At 35.4% G+C, this 25,881-nt stretch overlaps 1 protein-coding gene across 10 annotated transcripts in view; it reads left to right on the plus strand.

Moving 5' to 3' along the window:
• SNX14 (sorting nexin 14) overlaps positions 1-25,881 on the plus strand; it is a 71,636-nt gene that overhangs the window by 39,519 nt on the left and 6,236 nt on the right. For 4 of the 10 annotated variants that reach the window (XM_068985130.1, XM_068985129.1, XM_068985134.1 and 1 more), the window contains 13 exons: positions 202-357; positions 724-848; positions 1,369-1,427; positions 4,583-4,609; positions 6,447-6,579; positions 8,604-8,805; positions 11,409-11,492; positions 16,493-16,593; positions 18,299-18,410; positions 21,883-21,923; positions 22,053-22,172; positions 24,753-24,876; positions 25,143-25,307. In XM_068985130.1, the coding sequence (XP_068841231.1) occupies positions 202-357; positions 724-848; positions 1,369-1,427; positions 4,583-4,609; positions 6,447-6,579; positions 8,604-8,805; positions 11,409-11,492; positions 16,493-16,593; positions 18,299-18,410; positions 21,883-21,923; positions 22,053-22,172; positions 24,753-24,876; positions 25,143-25,307 (1,449 nt within the window). Of the gene's footprint in view, positions 1-201; positions 358-723; positions 849-1,368; positions 1,428-4,582; positions 4,610-6,446; positions 6,580-8,603; positions 8,806-11,408; positions 11,493-16,492; positions 16,594-18,298; positions 18,411-21,882; positions 21,924-22,052; positions 22,173-24,752; positions 24,877-25,142; positions 25,308-25,881 lie in introns of those variants that run through there. The other 6 variants (XM_068985128.1, XM_068985131.1, XM_068985139.1 and 3 more) reach the window with 4 other exon arrangements.

The following is a 25,881-nucleotide window of genomic DNA, read 5'->3' on the forward strand; positions in this document are numbered from 1 at the left end:
TATTTGATTGTTTAACTTCTCTTTCATCTCAGTAGTTGTTTTATTGCTCCCAATTAAAACTTTTTTAAAAACTTAAAATGATGAATGGACTACTCATACTTGCCACTTTTGATATTCATTAGTTAGACTGAGAGCATAAAGTTTTCACTGAATAGTTTTACTCTATGAAAATCTTTTTTTTTTCCTTTCTGAATTTGCTAGAGGAATTCAATGACAGAATTTTACGACCAGAGTTATCAAATGATGAAATGCTGTCTCTTCATGAAGAGTTACAAAAGATTTATAAAACATATTGTTTAGATGAAAGTGTTGACAAAATTCGATTTGATCCCTTCATTGTAGAAGAGATTCAAAAAAGTAAGTAAAAGATGAGGATGAATTCTGTTGTTCTGTAGTTCTTTTACTCTTTTCAGAGTTTTCTGATGTATTCCCTGTTTATTGCAACAGCTGTGTGAGATACACAGGCAGGCATTATCCCATTTTACTAACAAGATGAAAGCTGTGATGAAGAAACTTATTCACAATTCACATAACTAATACTTGCCAGAACTGGCTAGGTTGTTCTAATTCTTCATTCTGGTGTGATCTGCACCTTACAGTGGATTTTCTGCAAAACAGTTTTAGTGTTGTTTGTTTGCTCTTTCACTGTAGTGAATTTTAAACTAATATATAATGTATTTATGGTTTTCATAAATAATTTTTGCAATATAATTTTTTTAACAGTTGCTGAAGGCCCATATATAGATGTTGTGAAACTTCAAACTATGAGATGTCTTTTTGAAGCTTATGAACATGTACTTTCTCTCTTGGAAAATGTGTTTACTCCTATGTTTTGCCACAGTGATGAGGTAAGTCAGAATATTAATGTTGTGGGAAGATTTTTCTTTAAAACTTATTAGTTGCTTTGATATCATTGCATGAGTAATTTAAATAATAAATAGAAGAATAAAATGTAGTTAATTAAATGCTGTTTTGCACTACATAATTTAATTTAAGCCACTACATAATTTAAGCCACCTGCCAATGCAGGAGATTAGAAACTGATAATATTATTTCTTAATATCAAAACCATGTTTGTGTATGTGACTAGTAGATTGCTACCTAATTGGTCTATTTGATTTTCCATATATCTGAGTGGCTTTGTAGTGGTGATGGGGAAACCCCATTTTTGTATGTATATTGTTTACCCACTAGTGGAAATCAGATGGTTTGAATACCTCCATCTGCAATATCTTAATCCTTACTCTATTTGACTGTGATTGTATTCACTTGATTTAAGTAATATTTTCTTTAAACTTGTAAGTAGTAAGGTAAAATAGCATATTCAATATCAAGTACTGGTTTAATAAATCATAATTATTTTTTAAGTATTTTAGACAACTTTTAAGAGGTGCAGAATCACCAACACGCAATTCAAAATTCAACAGGTAGGTATATTCAATCGTATATATGGTGGTTGCTTTTTTTTTTGGTTCTTTTTGATACTAATCATTCTGTGATAGCATCATTACCTTTATTAGCTGTTTTTCTTTGACTATGTGGTTTCTTTGCTGTATAAGTAAACCAGATATTTTATTAAGGAGTTGTAGGGCCATATTACATATAGTAATGTAAAAATGCCAGACATTCTTTTAGAAAAATTTAACAAGGTACACACCATTGCTTTGTTAATATTATAACTAACACATATTATTGCTGGATTACCTGCTTTATTGGAAACTGTGGACTGCATGCATAATTGAAATCCACAGATAACTCCATTTTAGAGAGTAGTTTGTTTTTTTTCCCAGAGAGTGATGTTTATTAGAGTACCCACTGGTTACAAAAGTGGAAGGGTTTTCCCTTCTTGGCTTTCTGGAAACATAAATGTGCAGTTAAATGACCTAATAAAGGCAGTGTAAGAGAGGTGCTTTATCCATTTATAAACTGGATAATTAATGTCTTGATTTGTTCCTTACATTGTATATGTACAAAATTGACACAGATATCAAATATATAAATCTATAGAATTGATACTCACATTGCTCTCAACATCTTCCAGTTTGTGTATTATATGCTCTCATGTGAAACTCTTTGCAACCCCATGGACTGTAGCACACCAGTCTCCTTTGACCATGGGATTTTCCAGGCAAAAATACTGGAGAGGGTAGCCATTCCCTTCTCCAGGATATCTTCCTGATCCAGGTGTTGAACCCAGACTCCTGCATTGCAGGCAGATTCTTTACCATCTGAGCCACCAGGGAAGCCCAGTTTGTTTGAGCAAGAATCTAATAATAAACATAAATAAATTGGAGATGTGTTGCAAAGAGAGAAGTAGATAGGTCAGAAAATGGAGTGGTTTTAAAAATAGTATAAGGAAAAATGTGAAAACCTGAGCCGTGGGGAGACTGTGTTACATATTTTGACAAAACTAAGGGTTATAGAAATATATAGATTTGAATTTTTTTGTATGTTAAATATTAATTTTTACATAATGTGCCAATATATGTAGTATATATGTAATAATTTTTCTGAAAGGTGCCCCAGTGCTCAATCGTGTCCAATGCTCTGCGACCCCATGGACTGTAGCCCACCAAGCTCCTCTATCCATGGGATTTCCCAGGCAGAAATACTGGAGTGGGTTGCTATTTTCTTTTCCAGGTGATCTTCCCAACCCAGGGATGGAACCTGTGTGTCTCATGTCTCCTGCATTGGCAGGTGAATTCTTTACCACTAGCTACCACCTGAAAGGTGGGACATAGCTTTCTGAATGGAGAAGGGAATGGCAACCCACTCCAGTACTCTTGCCTGGAAAATCCCATGGACAGAGGAGCCTGGTGGGCTGCAGTCCATGGGGTCGCTAAGAGTCAGACATGACTGAGCGACTTCACTTTCACTTTTTGCTTTCATGCATTGGAGAAGGAAATGGCAACCCACTCCAGTGTTCTTGCCTGGAGAATCCCAGGGACTGGGGAGCCTGGTGGGCTGCCGTCTATGCAGTCGCACAGAGTCGGACACGACTGAAGTGACTTAGCAGCAGCAGCTTTCTGAAATGTGGGACGTAACCTTTATGATTCTTTGTTAAAATGTTACTCCTTTACTGTTCCCTAAGAATTTATATATTGCAACTGTGCAGTAGTTACTTTATATAACAAAAATTCCATGCATACTATTTAAAATAGCATTCTTGACCCAATCCACACAGGGCTTCCCACGTGGCTCAGTGGTAGAGAAGCCACCTGCCAATGCAGGAGATGTGGGTCCTTTGCTGGGTGGGGAAGATCCCCTGGAGAAGGAAATGACAACCAACTCCAGTATTCTTGCCTGGGAAATCCCATGGACAGAGAAGCCTGGTGGGCTACAGTCCATGGGGTCGCAAAGAGTCGGACATGACTGAGCAACTCTTTAACATTTTATTTATTTATTTTTATCTATGGACTTAGGATGTTTGGAGTCTCACATTGATAGTGAAACTCCTCTATTGGATTCCTTAAGAGGAAGTGGTTCTTTGATCTTCTGAGCTTGCTGAGTAGCTAAATGTAAGTCAGGGTCATAACCTCAGAGATGGAAAGCTTCCTTTGCCACTTTGAGAACACCTAGTTGTCTTCAACATATTGAGGCTCTAATTTTGCTGACTTAGGATATAAACTTAATAGGAAGAAAATGTGGATTGTTTTCATTCTGGGTAATGGTTATGGCCTTAGAAAGTATGTTTTTCTTTATGTTGACCTGACTCTGACATTATCTGTCTTGTTAGGACTCTGCTCCAGTGACACTCAATGATTCATTTACCTGTGTAGAATAAGTAAAAGACTTTCTTAACAGTCCTTCAGTGAAAATTTACAGTAGCATTGCTAATTAGCTGTTAGATGACTGAAAATATGTAAAATACTTATTCATACATTTTATGCCTACATTAAAAGCAGGTGATCAAGCACTAATATATATTAATTGTGAGATTAACAAGGCATTGGTGTGTATCTTGTTAAATTTTCCCAAATGTTTAGGCATTTTCACATTATTATTATATTTGCATTTTAAAAGCAAAATTTTAATGCATGTTAATGTTAATCTGTTTCATTCTATACTTACAGCATAACTTAAAAAATATTTAAGGCTGGATCTTTTGTTAACTTTGCTTCTTAGCTTAAGACATGATTTTAAAAAATATTCAAACTAAAAATGTGTTGAGCTTGCATCCATAGATATGAATTCCATGTTAGAAAATACACGTTTGTTTTTTCTGCCAAGTTTTTGGTGGCTTAGTCTCTGAATATTTTGCACTGTTTTAAACAAATAGTTTGCCTAAATGAGGGCAAAAAAATACAGAATTATTTTGTGACATACTGAGTTTTTAAGAATTTTTTTAATGATCTATAGAATTCAGATTCCATTTCCCCAAAAGAGCCATTATGTTTTAGTTCTCTTTCCTTTATCATGTTAGTCCTAAGAATTCCTTTTCTTTGTCAAGGTGAATGTTATCCATCAGTGTAACTTTTAAAGCTTTTAAATTTTGTTTTATTGTTCTAAAGTGAAACTTGTTTAATGTCTGGGGTTTCTCTTTCTCTTTTCCTTATATAATTTCACATATCTGTTACTGCAGAGGTAGCCTAAGTTTGGATGATTTTCGGTAAGTCTTGAGACAGCATGTGATTCTTTTTTGTATAAATTATCTGTTTAATTCCAAAACATACACCCAAAACAACCTAAGTAAAACTAAAAAGGAAAAAAAAAAAAAGAAACATTATGCAGCTACTGCCTTTATATCAGCTATTTGGTATATCTCTTAAAATTAACCCGTAGTTTGATTCTAGATGTCTCATTTTGGAAATAACACGATATATATCATTATAAAATAAAAATGTCAGTATAAAAATACAATGAAAAAGCCAGTATTCAGCTTTTAAAGCTATTACCTCATTTTTTTAATGGTATTAATCTTGCTAAATTACATTTAGACTTACTTGTGTTTAAAGAACTTTTTTTTTTAAGCAAGTAGTACAATTTTTTCAGTATTTCTGGGCTTCATCACAAGTGAGATATTAAAAAAAAATAGTTCAAAAAGTCCAAACTGTTTTATAATCCATTTAGGTTCTGAAGACCAGCAAAATCTATCTAGATTCTGGAGATTTTAATATTTTATCAGTATTTTCATATTTGTTTTTGACATTTCTTTCAGAGAAAATTGTGTTTACAATTTTGAATTTTTAAAAAACACTAATTTTATGCTTGTTTAAAATAATATTCTAGCTTAAGTATCCTTTTTTACAACTACTACTACTTATTATTAGCATTTTTCCAGTTTTAAAATGTTTGATTCACTTCTTGACTCCTTGAACGTGTATAAAATGTATATATTACTCATATACCTAGTGCATTGAAACTTGATCAGTTTACTTGTATTTCTGTAATTGTTGCATTATTTTTACAAGTACATTTTCTTAAACGAATAGTAGCTACTCATTAAGTTAAGCCGTTCAAAACCAACTTTCTTGAATTTTAAAACAGTCATTTTTTATTTGGAGGTTTGTTATAAGGGCAGTATTACATAGTGAGCATGACTTTTGAATAAAAGTTATGTTTTTACTTGTTGAATCAGAAGCAGTAGGCTGTAATGGAGGAAATTTTTGCTGCTTTTTGGAGTATTTTTGTTGTCGCTTTTCAGCTACTTCTGCTTTTAGAAATTCACTTTTGTAAAAAATTGCAAAACCATTATTTAATATGTAAGACAGAGCAGGGATTCTTCCTTAGGCTACATTTGTTTTTATCTTTTATGTTCATTGCTAGCTTTTCCCTTGCCATTTTATTTCTTCTCTTGTTATTACTTTGAAATAATGTAAGGTACACTTTATACTTCATTCTTCTTTTGAGTATCATTTATATGATTATAAAGTTGAAGTATGCTTAAAAATTTTTAGCCATTTTCAGAATTTTTTTGTTCTATCTAAAAATGAAGTACTGAGAAAGTTTCCTAGTCTTCTTGTTTTTCTGTTACACTGAATTATTTCAGAAGTACATTAGCAGGCGGATTCTTTTACCACTGCACCACCTGGGTGGGTACAGTTTGAGTGGTATAGTCTATTTTGAACATTGGTCTTACCAAATTAACCTGTTATTTCAAAAGCTGAATGGCAGTTAGAAATATGTACCACTAGAGGGCTCTCATCTTTTATACTTGGTAGTTCCATTCGTATTGTAAGGTAAAAGAGTAGGTAAATTTCAAATGTTTGTTAGTAAATATTGTCACATTTATTCATCCCCTCAAATTTAAACTTTAAATATACTGTCACTTTTGATTATGAAGATACTGAGACTTAATCTGACTGAGAACTCCAAAAAGTTATGTTTAGCCATACCTTCAGTTTACCCTTTTTGCAACTATTTTTATTATTGTTTACAGTAAACTAGACTGTTGTGATAATGTAATAACTTGCTATATTCTTGATACATTTTTGTTTAATATTTAGGAGCACACAGAAGAGAGGAGAATCATTTGGAATCAGCCGAATAGGCAGCAAAATTAAAGGAGTCTTCAAGAGCACCACAATGGAGGGAGCTATGTTGCCAAACTATGGTTTAGCTGAAGGTGAAGACGACTTTGTAAGTAAGAATTTTTCAATTTGATGTATGTATAACTTCAGACTTAAAAATAGCATAAAAAGTTGGATGTGCTTACTTGTTATTTTCCCTCTTTTTTAATCTTACTTCTTACTTCAGACTTCATTTGTGTTTTCCATCCATGGTGCTAATCTAAAATTTCTGAGCATTAAGTTACTGCTTACTAAGGCCAGAATGGTTTCTGTTTTGGTGATAATGCTTCTAATAGTCAAACAATTTATCATATTTTGATTACGCTTTTACTTCACATCCTGATCTTATCTCTTCCTAACCATATTAGCCAGGCGTTTGGAGTTGTATTAATATGTCCTGTTTAACCCCTTGATACTCAAACTGTGATCTGTGGATCAACATGATCAGTATTAACTAAGAGCTTGTTCTCAGTGCAGACAGAATCTCAGCCTTCGTCCTAGACCTACTGAGTCATAATTTACATTTTAACAAGATTCCAGCTGATTTTTAAGCACATTATACCCTCCATGCTGTTTCTCTGTATCTTTTCATGTGATGCCTTGCTTGAGATGCCTCCCCGCTCCCCTTTATTTACCTGGAAAATTCATATGCATCTTTCAGAATCCAGCTGCTTCCTATAAACCTTACCTGGGTCCTCAAGCAGAACTGAACACTCCCTCCTTTGTTACTCCTATTAGATTATGTGTTAAAATATATACCACATTGTATTTGAAATCATGATTTTTTTTTCAACACCATAGTTAGGTAGCCTTGTAGCCTTGTCCCAAAAAGGCAAAAACCAACACTTCCTATTTTTGTAGTTCCATTTTTTAGGCCTAGAACACTTTTGATTTTAACAGAGCATTAAGAAGTCTTCCTAAGATCATTAACAGTCTTCTTAGGGATGACAGAAAACCATTTGAGGACAAAACAGAAAAGGGAATCACTGCCAAGGGACTTTGTCGAGGAGGAAAATAATTTACTTAGAAGAGAGGTGTGGGAAGAAAATACAACCCAGGGTGAAGGTAGGGAGCTAGAATTCTGGAAAGAAAGACCTCTCACTACTGGTTTACTCTGACTAGACTATTCAGTATTCTCTTAAGTGCTACAAGATTCATTTCCTTTAAAAAGTATGTTCAAGATGATTGTGTTTTGTCTGTAAAATTTGCCCCCTTTAGCATGAATCAGAGATGTCTAGGTGACTGGATATTATTATGTATCAATTCGGAGGTTCTCTTCCAATTTAATGAAGTACATTTTTTCCCTTTCTTTCTGCATGTATATTTCTAGAACATGTGTAACACTGCTTTCTTTTTAAAATAATATTTCTTCAAAAATATTTTAAAGAATATTTATTTTAAACATTTATATGATTAAAATTTTTGAAGCCAGGAGATGCAGAAAACAATTCTATAGAAATAGGTTGCCTTCAGACCTTTTTCCAATATTATATTACTTACTGCTGCAGTGAATATATTTTTTACTTGTGCCTTTTTCACAGTTTAAAGAAATTATTTAGAATAAATACTTTCATAAGTTCCCAGAGATGGGATTACTTGATCGAGGCTGTTTTATAGCTTTTTATAAATATATATTGCCAAAATGCTTCACAAAAGATTTGTACCTGGTGTATCCAGGTACAATATATTTCCAGTTTGTCTGTGCAATTTCTGTCAGTGGCTATTATCACAAAATTATGCTTCTCTAAATGAAAGATATCAGTACAATAATTTTATACTTGTTATTACTAAAGTAAAATATTTACCTATATTTGTGTATTTTTAATATCTTTTCCTGTAATTGCTGATGTATGTGTTTTCTGTTGAATTTTCATATACAGCTGATGTAATAAAACATGAAGTCGATTCTAGTAACTCGCTAGTTTTAGTTTCTTATCTTTATATTTGCAGTAGAAAATTTGATATCACTTAATTTTAAAAGTATTACAAATTATAGGCTTTATAGGGGCACATTGCTTTATAGTATATCTCATATGCTGTAGGTGTAAAGGTCCTGGAAATATTAAAATTTTTCTCTGATTCTTTTTCTTTCAGATTGAAGAAGGTATTGTTGTAATGGAAGATGATTCTCCAGTGGAAGCTGTGAACACACCTAATACTCCTCGAAACCTTGCTGCATGGAAAATTAGCATTCCATATGTAGACTTTTTTGAAGATACTTCCTCTGAAAGGAGGGAGAAAAAGGAGAGAATACCAGTGTTTTGTATTGATGTTGAAAGAAATGATAGAAGAGCAGGTATTATTATTATTAATGCATATAGCACTATATATTAAACCAATTTGATTAAGACAGCATTTCTCCTCCATTGTTGTAGCATATAGTAATTGATAAAAATATGATCAAACACAACTTATAAGTGTTCTTTATGTTTCACTGTCTTTTTTCTTTCATTGATTTCAGCCATGGCTTGCAGCAGAGACAGGGATAAACAGCCTCCATAGCTGTATAAATAGTCACCACTCTGGGCTTTATCCCAGAGAGGAGACAGTCTGTATAAGTAAAACCACATCAAAAGTGAGCACATTTTAGGAATGAGAGCAGAAAGCTATAAAGTTGATCTCAGGAAGAGGAAACTCTGTGAGGAAAGAAGGAAAAAATTTCATGGTACTGTTAGGAAATGGGTTTGAGAGAGGAGTGGAGAAGTGATTAATATTTCCAGTTACTTGGATAGTATGAAGGTAGGTCAGTGGTAATATTTCCCCTTATTTATTTATTTTCCCCTTATTTATTTTTTTAAAAGTTCAGAATAGGGTTTTTGCTAAGATTGTGTCTCTGCCCTTCTTACTTGTCTCAGTATGGTGCTTTTATCCTTTGTTGCGGAGAAGCAGTTCTTCTAGTTTTTAGATCTTTTTCAGAGGGAAATGATCCATATGTAGCTGTAGACTTGGTATGTCATCTGTTGGAGGTACTGAATCTAGTATCTTCCTATACTGCCATCTTGGCCCTCCCGTCCAATATAAATAAATTTATGTAAGCATGTAGTATTTTCTCCTTTGAAAGTTTTAGATGTGATATACTTTAAAATATTTGGGGAATTTACTTTTGTTTTTGCCTTTTGCACAACTGCCTTTTTTTTTTTTGCTTTATTTTTTAAAATTTGGCTTAATTCAACATAAAATTGAAATGAAGTTATCTTAAAACTTGTATTCTAAGATAATTTTTGTCAGCTGTGCTGCAGACTTTTAAGTAATGTGCTCTTGGGAAGCCATGCCCTATGAAGGATAAAAAAGGTGTATCGTTTAAATGCTGCATTGATTTTATATGTATAAGTGAAAAGTAAAAGTGATAGTCGCTCGTTTGTGTCCAACTCTTTGCAGCCCGTGGACTGTAGCCTGCCAGGCTCCTCTGTCCATGGAATTCTCCAGGCAAGAATACTGGAGTGGATAGCCTTTTCCTTCACCAGGGGATCTTCCCTACCTAGGGATCGAACCCAGGTCTCCTGCATTGCAGGCAGTTTCTTCACTGTCTGAGCCACCAGGGAAGCCCAAGGAGAATGCTGTGAGCAGGATGTATAGGAGAATACCGATTTCAGGATTTTAAAAACCAAAACTGAATACAATATAGATCTTCTAAGATGTGTATTCAAGAAGAAAAACAGTATTTGCTTGATAGGTTGTAACTGTATCAGGCTGGTTTTTCTGAATATAGGTGTTAGTTTTGAGTTATTGTGGGTTTAGTTAACTCAGTACATTGCATTTCGAGATTTATGCTTGAATGACATGAGGTGCTCATAATTGCCGTTAACATTTTTTGGGGTGCTTGCTCTGTGCTGTGCACCTTACAAAAAGCTCTGTAGGTGGATTATTTAATGTAATAGGTACAATTCTTTTTATTATAAGCAAACTAAGGCACAGTGTTGTTTAGTCGCTAAGTCGTGTCTGACTCTTTTGCAGCCCCATGGACTGTAGCCCGCCAGGCTCCTCTGTCCATGGTATTTCCCAGGCAAGAATACAGGAGTGGGTTGTCATTTTCTTCTCTAGGGAATCTTCCTGGATCTGGGATCGAACCTGGGTGTCTTACACTGTAGCTGAATTCTTTACCAACTGAGCTACCAGGGAAGAACAGTGAGGTTAAGTGTTCAAATTTACATAGTCAGTAAATGGGGGAATTGGAACTGAAATAGGCAGTGTGACCCGACTCATTCTTTAAACCATTATTTTGTACTGTCCAATTTTTGAGTCTCGAGTCACATGTGGCAGTTAAAATTGAATTAATATTAAAAATTTAGTTTCTTTTACACGAGCCACATTTCAAGTGGTCAGTAGCAATATGTGACTAATAGCTATGATGTTAGTACAGATAATATAGAGCATTTTCAGAAATGCAGAAAGTTCTGTTGGATAGTACTGTTCTGTACTGTATTAGTTCTTTGATTATTAAATACAAAATTTGACATTTAAAAATTAAGCATAATTGCATGCTTTTTTGAAGTTTATAAATTCTCTGATACCGTTGTAGGAAAAAATGTATATATTATTGTGATAACCTCATAAATAGCTGAAATTTATCAAGCTCTTCTAAGTTTCTTAAAATTAAAATATAGGATAAAATATATTAACAATGTGAAGCCAAGAAACAGTAAATTATTATTATTATTCTGTTTGGTCTGGCATGGTGTGCAGGATCTTAGTTCATTGACCAGGGATTGAACCCATGCTCTTTGCAGATGAAGCGTGGAGTCCTAACCACTGGACCCCCAGGGAATTCCCAAGAAATAATAAATTATTAAGACTGGGGTAATATCTACCTTTGTATACTTACTGTTATAAATAGTACATTCCTTTAATAGTAGTTTGTAAAATTACTTATTTCTCATTGTGTATTCATTCATTTCACAGTTGGGCATGAACCTGAACATTGGTCTGTCTATAGAAGATACCTTGAATTCTATGTACTTGAATCAAAACTAACAGAATTTCATGGTATGTTGTCCTTTTTGTATAAAGCATTACATTTCAGCATTAGCTTTCCTGAAAGCCATTGAACAAGCTTTCTAAAGTTACTTTCTAATTTTAATTGAATTGTAATAAGGAAATGTAGCAGTGACACTTGTATACGCTACTAGTGATAATAGGAGTATACTGTTTTTATCCTATTTCTGCTTATTTATCTTTTTAAAGTTTTTACAATGAAAATTTATTGCTTTTCAAATAACAATGATACTAAAATTTAAGACAGTGGTAGAGAATTTAAAGGAGGCATTTTAGAGCTGCCATCTATTCTTTTGCCATATTCCTCTGTGGTAAATGTGTTTGCTATGCAACATAGCAAGTATTTTGGTCTCAATCCTAGATTTAGATATAGAAAAAAAAAAAAAAAAACCAAAACCTTGTAGTTATATGTTTTAAAAACAAATAGCTCAATCAGAAAGGTAGAACACTCTCTTCAGTTATTCCTCTTCTCAGTTTGTCTCTGTTTGTTGTTGTTTTTTAATATTTACAATTTTATTTGACTGCTCCTAGTCTTAGTTGTGGCATGTGAGATATAGTTCCTTGACCAGGGATCGAAACTGGGCCTCCTGCATTAGGATCATGGAGTCTTAGCCTCTCAGGGAAATCTTATAGTCTCTCTTCTCTCTCCACTTATTGGAGTTAATATAGGCTTATAGTCATGAAGTATTTCCAGTTGTTTTATATGTAAATTGGTGTGTTTGAATTCTGTATTTGGAATCTTATTATTTTAGAACAGTTCTTTGGAGTGTCAGTTCAGTTCAGTTGCTCAGTTGTGTCCGACTCTTTGTGACCTCATAAATCGCAGCACGCCAGGCCTCCCTGTCCATCACCAACTCCCAGAGTTCACTCAGACTCACGTCCATCAAGTCAGTGATGCCATCCAGCCATCTCATCCTGTGTCGTCCCCTTCTCCTCCTGCCCCCAATCCCTCCCAGCATCAGAGTCTTTTCCAATGAGTCAACTCTTCGCATGAGGTGGCCAAAGTACTGGAGTTTCAGCTTTAGCATCATTCCTTCCGAAGAACACCCAGGGCTAATCTCCTTCAGAATGGACTGGTTGGATCTCCTTGTAGTCCAAGAGACTCTCAAGAGTCTTCTCCAACAACACAGTTCAAAAGCATCAATTCTTCGGTTCTCAGCCTTCTTCACAGTCCAACTCTCACATTCATACATGACCACTGGAAAAACCATAGCCATGACTAGACATTACTTTGTTGACAAAGTAATGTCTCTGCTTTTCAGTATGCTATCTAGGTTGGTCATAACTTTTCTTCTAAGGAGTAAGCGTCTTTTAATTTCATGGCTGCAGTCACCATCTGCAGTGATTTTGGAGCCCAGAAAAATAAAGTCTGACACTGTTTCCCCATCTGTTTCCCATGAAGTGATGGGACCGGATGCCATGATCTTCGTTTTCTGACTGTTGAGCTTTAAGCCAACTTTTTCACTCTCCTCTTTCACTTTCATCAAGAGGCTTTTTAGTTCCTCTTCACTTTCTGCCATAAGGGTGGTGTCATCTGCATATGTGAGGTTATTGATATTTCTCCTGGCAGTCTTGATTCCAGCTTGTGCTTCTTCCAGCCCAGCATTTCTCATGATGTACTCTGCATATAAGTTAAATAAGCAGGGTGACAATATACAGCCTTGATGTACTCCTTTTCCTATTTGAAACCAGTCTGTTGTTCCATGTCCAGTTCTAACTGTTGCTTCCTGACCTGCATATAGGTTTCTCAGGAGGCAGGTCAGGTGGTCTGGTATTCCCATCTCTTTCAGAATTTTCCACACTTTGTTGTGATCCACATTCAAAGGCTTTGGCATAGTCAATAAAGCAGAAATAGATGTTTTTCTGGAACTCTCTTGCTTTTTTGATGATCCACCAGATGCTGGCAATTTGATCTCTGGTTCCTCTGCCTTTTCTAAAACCAGCTTGAACATCTGGAAGTTCACAGTTCACGTATTGCTGAAGCCTGGCTTGGAGAATTTTGAGCATTACTTTGCTAGTGTGTGAGATAAGTGCCATTGTGTGGTAGTTTGAGCATTTTTTGGCATTGCCTTTCTTTGAGATTGGAATGAAAACTGACCTTTTCCAGTCCTGTGGCCACTGCTGAGTTTTCCAAATTGCTGGCATATTGAGTGCAACACTTTTACAGCATCATCTTCCAGGATTTGAAATAGCTGAAGTGGAATTCCATCACCTCCACTAGCTTTGTTCGTACTGATGCTTTCTAAGGCCTATTTGACTTCACATTCCAGGATGTCTGGCTCTAGGTGAGTGATCACACCATCGTGATTATCTGGGTCATGAAGATCTTTTTTGTACAGTTCTTCTGTGTATTCTTGCCACCTCTTCTTAATATCTTCTGCTTTTGTTAGGTGCATACCATTTCTGTCCTTTATCAAGCCCATCTTTGCATGAAATGTTCCCTTGGTATCTCTAATTTTCTTGAAGAGATCTCTAGTCTTTCCCATTCTGTTGTTTTCTTCTATTTCTTTGCATTGCTCGCTGAGGAAGGCTTTCTTATCTCTTCTTGCTATTCTTTGGAACTCTGCATTCAGATGCTTATATCTTTCCTTTTCTCCTTTGCTTTTCGCTTCTCTTCTTTTCACAGCTATTTGTAAGTCCTCCCCAGACAGCCAGTTTGCTTTTTTGCATTTCTTCTCCACAGGGATGGTCTTGATCCCTGTCTCCTGTACAATGTCACTAACCTCCGTCCATAGTTCATCAGTCACTCTCTCTATCAGATAGTCCCTTAAATCTGTTTCTCACTTCCACTGTATAATCATAAGGGATTTGATTTAGGTCATACCTGAATGGTCTAGTGGTTTTCCTACTTTCTTCAATTTAAATCTGAATTTGGCAATAAGGAGTTCATGATCTGAGCCACAGTCAGCTCCTGGTCTTGTTTTTGTTGACTGTATAGAGCTTCTCCATCTTTGGCTGCAAAGAATATAATCAGTCTGATTTCGGTGTTGACCATCTGGTGATGTCCCTGTGTAAAGTCTTCTCCTGTGTTGTTGGAAGAGGGTATTGGCTATGACCGGTGCATTTTCTTGGCAAAACTCTACTAGTCTTTGCCCTGCTTCATTCCGCATTCCAAGGCCAAATTTGCCTGTTATTCCAGTTGTTTTGACTTCCTAATTTTGCATTCCAGTCCGCTATAATGCAAAGGACATCATTTTTGGGTGTTAGTTCTAAAAGGTCTTGTAGGTCTTCTTAGAACCATTCAACTTCAGCTTCTTCAGCATTACTGGTTGGGGCATAGACTTGGATTACTGTGATATTGAATGGTTTGCCTTGGAACGAACAGAGATCATTCTGTCGTTTTTGAGATCGCATCTAAATACTGCATTTCAGACTGTTGTTGACCATGATGGCTACTCCATTTCTTCTGAGGGATTCCTGCCCACAGTAGTAGACATAATGGTCATCTGAGTTAAATTCACCCATTCCAGTCCATTTTAGTTTGCTGATTCCTAGAATGTCGATGTTCACTCTTGCCATTTCCTTTTTGACCACTTCCAATTTGCCTTGATTCATGGTTCCTATGCAATATTGCTCTTTACAGCATCGGACCTTGCTTCTATCGCCAGTCACATCCACAACTGGGTATTGTTTTTGCCTTGGCTCCATCCCTTCATTCTTTCTGGAATTATTTCTCCACTGATCTCCAGTAGCATATTGGGCACCTACTGACTTGGGGAGTTCCACTTTCAGTATCCTATCATTTTGCCTTTTCATACTGTTCGTGGGGTTCTCAAGGCAAGAATACTGAAGTGGTTTGCCATTCCCTTCTCCAGTGGACCACATTCTGTCAGACCTCTCCACCATGCCCAACCATCTTGGGTGGCCCCACGGGCATGGCTTAGTTTCATTGAGTTAGACAAGGCTGTGGTCCTAGTGTGATTAGATTTACTAGTTTTCTGTGAGTATGGTTTCAGTGTGTCTGCCCTCTGATGCCCTCTTGCAGCACCTACTGTCTTACTTGGGTTTCTCTTACCTTGGATGTGGGGTATCTCTTCATGGCTGCACCAGTAAAGCGCAGCTGCTGCTCCTTATCTTGGAAGAGGGGTATCTCCTCACTGCTGCCCCTCCTGACCTTGAATGTGGAATAGCTCCTCTAGGCCCTCCTGTGCCTTCGCAGCCACCGCCCCTGGCCTCGGGCGTGGGGTAGCTCCTCCTGGCTGCCGCCCCTGGCCTCGTGGAGTGTACCCTGATCCAAATTCAGGTTGGTTCTGAAAACTGTACCTTGCTACAAGAATAAAATCCACAATAGGGAGAGTATAGAAAGATAAAAATTAAAGGGTCCCTTTGCATACCTTTTCCCTAGATTTCGAGTTTGTACTTATTCTTAAATGGTTTTCTCTTTGCCTTTGTCAGTCTGGTACAATGCCATCCTTGTCTTGGTCTTTCTCTGAGACTTTCCCTTTAGATTTAGAGTTGAGAAAAGATCGTTTATCTCCATAATTTAAAATCGTAGATCAACCAAAGTTGATTGTTTCCCAACAATATTTTTCCTTTTTGATACTAAAATTTCCAAAGTTGACCCTATCTGAGAAAACATGTCCATGGTTTTTACATTTTGTTTTTAAGTTTATATAGCATTGGCAAAATGCTGCATTTCCCCCCATGAGACACTGGATATTTTTTTTAGTAGGATTTTGTCTAATAAAATCCCATCAATTTAAAAATAATCTCATGATAATTTTTGGAAGCTTTTTTGCTAATGTCGATGGCTAAGTAAATTTGTGTCAACCCCAAGTGGTGATATTGTGGATAATGATAAACTCAAGTTCTTTGGTCTTGTTTTCTGACTTTTGAAATCAGGTCTCTGACTTTTTCAAAATTATTTAAGGGATAATGCAACATCTCTACAAGGCAGCACTGTGAATCTGAACTTGTTATGGTAAACTATAAATAAGGTTTTCAAAATAATAGCAGGGTATAGTAATAACTTTAATATGTATTAATTTCAGGCACATTTCCTGATGCCCAGCTTCCTTCTAAGAGGATCATTGGCCCTAAGAATTATGAGTTCTTAAAGTCTAAGAGAGAAGAATTTCAGGAATATCTGCAGGTATGGCACCAAGTTAATTTAACACATCCTCCAGTTTGTTTTTTGCTTTGCCTCACAAACGTCTTTCAGTGTGGATTTCTAGAATTCTTTTATTTAAAAAAATTTTTCCCATGTAGAAATGAATTACTGTCAAGAGTCTGCTTTTTTAAAAAAGATGGATAACCAGGAAATACCAGTTATTTTCTTAGAGGAAATAAGTCTTGTTTGGGCTTATTTTAAAACTTTTGGTGTGGGAAGTTAAAGAGTGAGAGAGAGAAAGAGAATGAGAGAGGAAGAAAGAAAAAGTTTGATGTAATAGATTAAATGCATTCTAAGAATACTGCGTTGTTTTGTTATTTTTTTCTTAGTTTTTATTTGATTTTTGTGCTTAGCACTTTCTGAACTCTGGAATTTTCCCCTCCTATTTTTATTTCTCAACTTTTTTGTTGTTGTTGCAATTGTAGATGTTTTTCCAGTTACTTGGAATCTTCTGACTCTACCATTCACCACTTGGAATTGAATTCCGTTTTTTTCAGTGTGTACATTGTGTTGTATAAACAATGTAATTGATATTTCCATTATTGGTACCATCTGCTTTAAAGTTACTTACTTGAGACTTGGCTAAAATTAAAGACACCATTTTTCTTTAATCAGGTGATTAAGACCAAAGAATGGATGATTTTGTTTTATTTAAAAAAATCTCCTTTAATTGGACATGCCATTTTGTAATTTTAATTGTTAATTATTTGGATGCCTTTTAGTAACCATAATAAGTACTTTTTGTAAAGGGGTAGTTACATTTTAATTTCTGTATTTGAACCAATGAATACTTCAATCCAGAAAGTATTTTTATTTAATTTTTTGGTGGTAGGAAAAGTAAAAAATGAAGTATGCATTGACTACTGTAAGGATGTTTGAACACAGCATGTGCTAGTGTTACCCTGTTTCTTTGTTGATATCATTAGACTGTTGTTTGAACCAACTAATTCTTTCTAAGAACAAGAGAACCTCTTTCTAGAAGAAATACTTTCCAGTAATATGGAGTTAAATGTTGCAGTACTGGCATTTCATTTATATAGATTTCTGCTCATAGAGTTTTGTAACTGTTTCTCAGTTACAGAACTGAATATTAGGTAAGACTGGGTTAAATTTGGCTTTAAAACATTAGTTTTATCTTGTAAGAAAATAGTGTTGCAAGAAGATCAGACAACAGAGTCCAAGTTATGTCGTATTTCACATTTAGTTATTTGTAAAACCCTTTATACCAACTTCCTTTAATTATCAAGAAAGATATATGATATTGTAATACTTGTGTCATAGTTGAGAAACTGAGAAATAATATTAGCTAATGTTTAATCTTCCTTCCTGTGTGTCAGGTACTGAGCTAAAATGCTTTATCTAACAATGCTAGAAGTAGTGTTATCTTCATTCTACATGTGAGGAAACTGACTCTTAGGCAATATAGGAACTTCTCTAGGGACACCTACCTAGCAGAAGGAAGAGCAGAATTCAAACCCTTTCATGTTTGACTGTAAGGGTCTTACCTGCTATGTGATAATCTTTCTTTAAATGTATCTGGTTATTATTCTGAATATAAAATAGCTTTTGAAGATTTAAAATTGTTCTTGGTTAAAAAAATCGTTTTAATGTAGTTTTTGTGACTTCTAGATTTTTGAAACTGTTTCCCTCCCCCCTCCCTCTTTTTTTTTTGTTTTTGTTCATCAAGAAACTTCTGCAACATCCAGAATTGAGTAACAGTCAACTTCTGGCAGATTTTCTTTCTCCCAATGGTGGGGAAACACAGTTTCTTGATAAGATACTACCAGACGTAAATCTTGGTAAGTCAATTTAAAGAATCATATAGAAGATGATAAACTGAAAAGATAAGCAGCATTTTCAGGTTAATTTAGAAAAGTAATTTATATAGTGCAGCCATGTATCAAGCTCTGAAGGACTTCTTATATACCATTAATAGGAATATAAATTGGAAAACCACTTGTAACTTTTTTAATGGAGTATAGTCTATAAAAATACTGAATGATTGTGTTGTTCATTTGAAAGTAATATAATATTGTAAATCAGTGAAAAATAATTGTAAATATCATAAAGTCAGTTAAAACAGAAAGGAAAACCAGTTTGGTATAAGATCGAATGATCTAGCAGTTCCTCTCTGAGATACTTGAGAGAATCTTGTATTTATATTTAAGAATGTTCTTAGCAGCATTGTTTATGGTATTGGGTTGGCCAAAACTGGAAATAATACAAATGTTTATCAGCAATAGAGTAGACAGATAAATTATAGTAGCTTCACAAAATGAATACTTAGAGCAATGAATACCTGTAGCATTGTAGCTGCTTGGAATGATGCGTGTAAAAGCAAAGACACAAAACAATGTGTACAGCATGATTCCTTTATAAAGTTTAATCCAGACCAAGCAATAAAATAAGCTGGAGAAGTTTGGATAAAAGTGTTAAAGATCATAATGGAAGAAAAGCAGTATTTCTAAATATATTTTGCATAGTGTCATTTTTATGTGCTGTGCTTTGTCATTTAGTCATGTCCGACTTTGCTTGCAACCCTTCGGACGATAGCCCGCTAGGCTCCTCTGGCCTTGGCGTTTTTCAGGCAAGAATTCTGGAGTGGATTGCCATTTTCTCCTCCAGGGGATCTTCCTAATGGAGGGATCAAATCAGCATTTCCTGTGTCTCCTGCATTGCAGATTCTTTACCTACTGAGCCATTGGGGAAGCCCCATTTTAAGAGAGGGTGTGCTTGTGTGTCTGTATACACACACACACATATACCTCATGAATAAATCTGGCTTTCATCTAGATCTTTCCAAATTGGTACATGTAATTCAGGCAGAATATTTAGTGTGTGTCTTATTGAGGGGAGATGCAAGAATATCTTGTATTTGGTTATATATGATGGTTGTTGTTGTTTAATACCTATGTGGTGTCTGACTCTTTTGCTGCCCCATGGACTGTAGTCCACTAAGCTTCTCTGTCTATGAAACTCTCCAGGCAAGAATACTGGAGTGGGTTGCCATTTCCTTCTTCAGGGAACTTTCCCAACCCAGAAATTGAACCCGCCTCTCCTGCACTGGCAGGTGGATTCTTTACCAGTGAGCCACCAGGGAAGCCATGTCTAATGTTTAAGAGGTATAATTGGGTAGACCTGTTTACTGACTCAGTTAGAGTGAAGGAGAAGAAATGATCAAATATGAGCCAGATTTCTGTTTATATAACTGGATAAATACTGTTTATTGCTGAGGTATGGAATAAATTTAGAGTAGTTCTAAACTTGGGCTTCCCTGGTGGCTCGGACAGTAAGGAATCCATCAGCAATTGGGGAGACCTGGGTTCGATCCCTGGATTGGGAAGATCCCCTGGAGGAGGGCATAGCAACCTCCAGTATTCTTGCCTGGAGAATCCCCGTGGACAGAGCAGCCTGCCAGGCTACAGTCCATGGGGTCGCAGAATTGGACACAACTGAGCGACTGAGCACAGCACAGCACAGTTCTAAACTTACTAGTTTATAGAATCCAGTTGAGGAAGTTTTATAAAGTAGTAGCGGCAGCAGAAAGCATGAATAAAGATTTGGATGTTGTTTGAAATCAGATTGAGTAAAAATTTTGGCTCAGGAAGAGCATGTAGAAGAGAGAAGCACAGGATGAAACACCATAATTTAAAGAACTTTGGAATTTCTGAGGCGAGGGAGTAATTCTGGGGGTACCAAAGGAGAAATAGCCTGGCAAGAAGGTTGGAGGTTTTCATGTTATGAAACAGTCTCTGTTTTAGCTTTCATTAGTATGCCTTTTGTTATTGTCATTAGGGTCTACTTTTTTCCCAAACTGTACTGAAAGAAATTTAAGTTATATTAATCAGTTTGATGGATTTTGATAGCCATTTGTAAATGGTTGAGAAGAATCACGTTTGATGTTTTATTTTATAATAAAGGAACCTGGAGATAAGATCAAAACAATATTCTGGCAAACTGGATTAGAATATATATATTAATCTAAAATCAAGAACACAGACTATTCAAATAGCCAATTTAAATGTTGCAGCAGTGTTTAGAAATTTTTTTCCTTTTGACTAAATGCAAAAGTTAGATACATTTATATATTTACCATTGTTTAATGTCTTTGCAAAAATTAGATATCTTTATATATTCACCACTGCTTAATATCTTTTGAAAACATTTCTTGTGGACAGTTACATATATACACAAAGGTAGAGAAATTTGTATAATGAACTCTTCACCCCTTCAAAAGTTACTACACTTGCCTTGTTCTAGTCCTTTGAAAAGTTGTTGCTGAGCCGTGAAAAACCCCTCAATTCTTGGCCTCCAGGGGAGAAGAATTCAATCTGGGGCCAGTGATGAGGCTTGATCTCTCAGAGCTTTTGTGAAATAAAGTATTATTAAAGTATAAAAGAGATAAAGATTCTGACATAGACATCAGAGGGGGACAGAAAGAGTGCACCCTGCTAGTTTTTAGCCAGATGATATCAGCTACTAGCAGTTTGCTAATTAGAGAAAGGAAATGTCTCAAAACTCAGAGAATGGCACCAGACCCCTTACCCACAACAGTGATTTTGTGATAACACTGGCACAAGGTGAGTTGTCCTGAGCCGTAAAATGATTGACATGAATCTTGAAGAAAGGCCCGGTTCCAAGCCAATACAGTCTCATTAACATAGCTTAAGAGAACGTTTGCATGAGTAAAGCATACTGGTTTGTCAGGTGGGTTCTGAGTTTTAGGGGAACCCACTTGAAGACAGAGTCTAGGGTAAATACATAGTTCATTAACATGGCTTAAGACAAACATTTTCATAAGAAAAACCACACTGGTTAGCTCAAAGTTTGAGAAGAGTTAAGTTTAGGTGGAACCATGTATCGTCATGGCAGCACAGGATTTTAAAAGAAACCTCTTTTTAAATGTGTATAGAGAAGGGGAAAAAAATCTAAGATTTGTTTGTTACCTCCTGCCGCTTTAGAGAGAAAGAAAAAATGTCTGACACTTGCAGCCTATTTCCCATGTTTGGAGATCCCTGGCCTTGCTGCCTGTTACCCTCTTACCTTCCCCTACCTTCCACCCCACTGGATTATTTTGAAGTATCCCAAGTGCTGTATCTGAAAACAGTTAAGAATACCATGTTTATTATAAATTTTTGTGAAGTATGAAATGGTCCATTTTGCTTTTTACTTGGCTTTTTGGTATTTAAAATTACCTGGTGAGGTATTCATATAAGCAGTTATGAGATATATTTTACCTTCTTAAGATTAATATTTTATTTTTAATTGCAGGGAAAATTATAAAATCTGTTCCTGGAAAACTAATGAAAGAGGTGAATATGGGCATTCTATAAAATGATAGTTATAAGCATATTTAAATACTAGTAAATTTTAATTGGCTATATGATACTGAAAATCATAATCTTGATTTTTTTTTTATTTTTATACCATGGTTTCCACAGAAAGGTCAACATTTGGAACCTTTTATCATGAATTTCATTAATTCTTGTGAATCTCCAAAGCCTAAACCGAGTAAACCAGAACTGACCATTCTCAGCCCTACTTCAGAAAATAATAAGAAGGTACTATGCATCGTCTCGGAGAGCCATTGAGTTTGAAATTGTCCTACTTACGACTTTTCCGTTAGAGAATTCTGTGTTAATGAAATGGACGGGACTGTATGTCTTTGTATGGAAATCAGTTGTAAAGGATAAGGAGGGTATTATAGGTAGTTGCTTGGTTCTTAGCTTTAATGGGTAAATGTTTCTTAAGAATCTTATTTGTCAGCTCCTACCGTTTCTCTATTGGGGAATTTTTTAAAGTGGTTTCCTTAGGTTGTAAATCACCAACTTGCAGTAATCAGGGAATTGATTTCTATAATGTATTTGTATTTATTTGATGGTATTATGTAATTTTAATGACTTATAAAATATTTCATCTTTCATTAAACAAGCACTTTATTATGTGCCTGCTATTGGGTGCTAGGCACTGGGAATATAAATTCCGAGGACTTCCCTGGCAGTCCAGTGCTTAAGACTTTGTGCTTTTTTTTTGGTTTGTTTTTTAAATTTTTAGTTGGAGGATTGTGTTGGTTTGTACCAAATATCAACATGAATGAGCCATAGGTATACATATGTTCCCCCTCATCCTGAATCTCCCTTTCACCTTCCTCCCCATCTCACCTCTAGGTTATCGCAAAGCACCTGATTGGAGCTCCCTGCATCATACAGCAAATTTCCATTTGCTGTCTAATTAGACAGCCTTGGTTTTAATGTAGGGGAACTAGGATCCCACAGTAGTGTGGCATGGCCAAAGAAAAAAGGAAAAACAGATAAATTTCCTGTCTGCAAGAAGCTCAGTTTAGTGCCAGCATGGGGGATTCTGTGAGCTCAAAGAATAGCACCCTCTTCCTCAAGAGAACTTCTTTGGTTTATTACTATAAAGGGTATCTTTAATTTTTTTTACTTTATAAGTTTATTGCTAGTAAACAGAAGTACAGTTGATTGTTGTGTACTGATTTTCAACTCACAAGTCTTGCTAGACTTGTGTTAATTTTAGTGGTATATCTGTTAATTCTTTTATATTTATGTATTCAAATGATGGCAGTTATGTTTCATTCATGACTAGGGCCTGCTATACAAAGGGAGTGATTGCAGTGTTTCACCATTAAATAATATAATGTAGTTCTTTTTGTAGATATCCTTTATGAAGTTTAGAAGAGTTAACCTCCATGTTTGTGGGTGCACTTAGCCTATAGTTTTTCTTTCTCATTGTATCCTTGTCAGGTTTTGGTATTAAAGTTACATTAAGTTTTCTTTATTTGCTGGTAGAGTGTTAGTTATTTAAATAGTGATAACTTGTTAATAGTCATCAGGGCCTCAAGTTTTGTTTGTGGAAGTTTTTTTTTTTTAACCAATGTAATTTCTTTAATGATTATAATATTCTTCAGATGTATTGTTTCATGAGTCAGATTTTGATAGGTTGTACTTTTTAATAAATTCTCCATCTTGTCTAAATTTGAAAAATTTTGGCCTTAGGTTGTCAGTAATATCCTCTTTTCATTTTCCTCTGACATCTATGGTTGTGTCCCCTTTTATTCCTGGCATTGTCTTCTTTTCCTTTCCTTTTCTTTTTGCTTTTCTGACCCATCATACCCAAACTGTCCATTTTATCATTTTGTTTACCTTTTCTGTCAGTTTTTTTTAGCTCTTTAGTATCTGCTCTTTGATTATTATTAATGATAGATCTTTTGGTATAGTAGGTAGGGCTAAGATTTAGTTGCGTTTTATTATTTTGCTATGAGTAATTCTTCATTTTTTTTCATATACATTAGGTCTCTGATTATTTTGTCCAAATAAACTTAGCTTAAATCTAAACATTCATCTGTAAGCATCCCTTCATTAGACAGTGATTTATAACCTTTAAATCATGTTGGGATTAAAATCAGCTATTCCTAATTTTTTTTTATATAATTTATTTATTTTTGGTTGTACTGGGTCTTCATTGCTGCGTGGGCTTTCTCTAGTTGTGGAGAGTGGATGCCACTCTCTAGTTGTGGTACTTGGGGTTCTCATTGCTGTGACTTCTCTCTTATTGCAGAACGTGGGCTCTAGAGTGCTCAAACTTCTAGAGCACTGCATGTCATTGTGGCGTGCATGCTCAGTAGTTGCAGCTCATGGGCTCTAGAGCGTGGACTCCATAGTTGTGGTGCACGGGCTTAATTACCTGGTCGCATGTGGAATCTTTCCAGATAAGGGATCAAACCCAACCCAGGGATTGACAGGCAGAGTCTTAACTACTGGACCACCACTCTAGTGCTAATGGTTTTATGCATCTTTCTATGTTCATTTACTACTTTTGATATAAAAAATCAAAGGGATTCTTTGTATGGATGATGAATTATCTGTTGCATCTAAAATAAAGGTAGATTTTTATTTAATATTTTGTCCCCCCAAAGTATTGTATTTTTTAATTCAATTTTGGGTATAAATGTGGCATTTAGGGGGCAGATCTTAACCACTCTGGTATTATGTGTTTTTTCCTTTAATATTCTGTTTTGATTGGACAAAGTTTAAACACCTTGCTCTATAATTACTTTACCCTTAGTAATTATTATTAGCCTGTGTAATAAACTTTTTTTATTATTTCAACTTTTACTTTAGCTTTTTAACGATCTGTATAAAAATAATGCAAACCGTGCTGAGAATACAGAAAGAAGGCAAAATCAGAATTATTTTATGGAAATGATGACTGTAGAAGGAGTCTATGATTACCTGATGTATGTAGGTAAGATATCTGTGGTTACTGTTAAAACCTGTGTTATATTTCTTCTGTGATGCAAATTAATGCTCTTGTGTATTGCTCCATTATATATTTTTTGAATTGAAGGTACTTTTAAAATTAAGAATTCAATACATAGAATATAATTGGTCTTGAACATACTAAAGTTATTAGTCTTTAAAAATAAAATATTGACCATTTGTATTTTTTGTATTGGAAAATGTTCAGGTGTCTATTTGCCTTAATGAAATGTTCTGTGTGATCCTTCTCAGGACAGGTGGTTTTCCAAGTTCCTGACTGGCTTCATCATCTCTTAATGGGAACTCGAATCCTCTTTAAAAACACCCTGGAAATGTATACTGATTACTATCTTCATTGTAAACTAGAGCAACTCTTTCAGGAGCACCGTCTGGTTTCACTTATAACACTTCTCAGAGGTTTGTATTTCCTCATGTGTTTGTTTCATGTTTGAGTACTCAATTTTTATTTAATTTTAATTAGATCTCAAAGAGTGAGAAGCCTGGCTTTTCTTTGCTTTTATTAGTATTGCTATTATGAGGAAATACTTTGTATATAATAGGTGAAAATTCCTGCAAATGTTTCTTTTTTTAAAAATTTATTAATTTTTTATAAGATTCTTTTTTTAAGGTTTATATTATTCATTTATTTATGGTTGCTTAATAAATGGAAACAGCAACCCACTCCAGTGGGGTCAACCACACAGTCCATGGGGTCGCAAAGAGTCGAACACAACTGAGCATTTATGGCTGCGCTGGGTCTTCGTTGCTGTACTCGGGCTTTCTCTAGTTGCAGCGAGTGTGGGCTACTTTCTAGTGGTGGTGAGCTAGCTTCTCATTGCAGTGGTTTCTCTCGTGGAGCACAGGCTCTGGAACACACGATCAGTAGTTGTGACTCTCAGGCTTAGTTGTCCCTCAGCATATGGGATCTTCCCAAACCAGGGACTGAACTGTCCCCTACATTGGCAGGTGGATTCTTTACTACTGAGCTACC

The sequence above is a fragment of the Capricornis sumatraensis genome, chromosome 13 (genome assembly GCF_032405125.1).
Source record: "Capricornis sumatraensis isolate serow.1 chromosome 13, serow.2, whole genome shotgun sequence".
NCBI classification, from domain to species: Eukaryota; Metazoa; Chordata; class Mammalia; order Artiodactyla; family Bovidae; genus Capricornis; species Capricornis sumatraensis.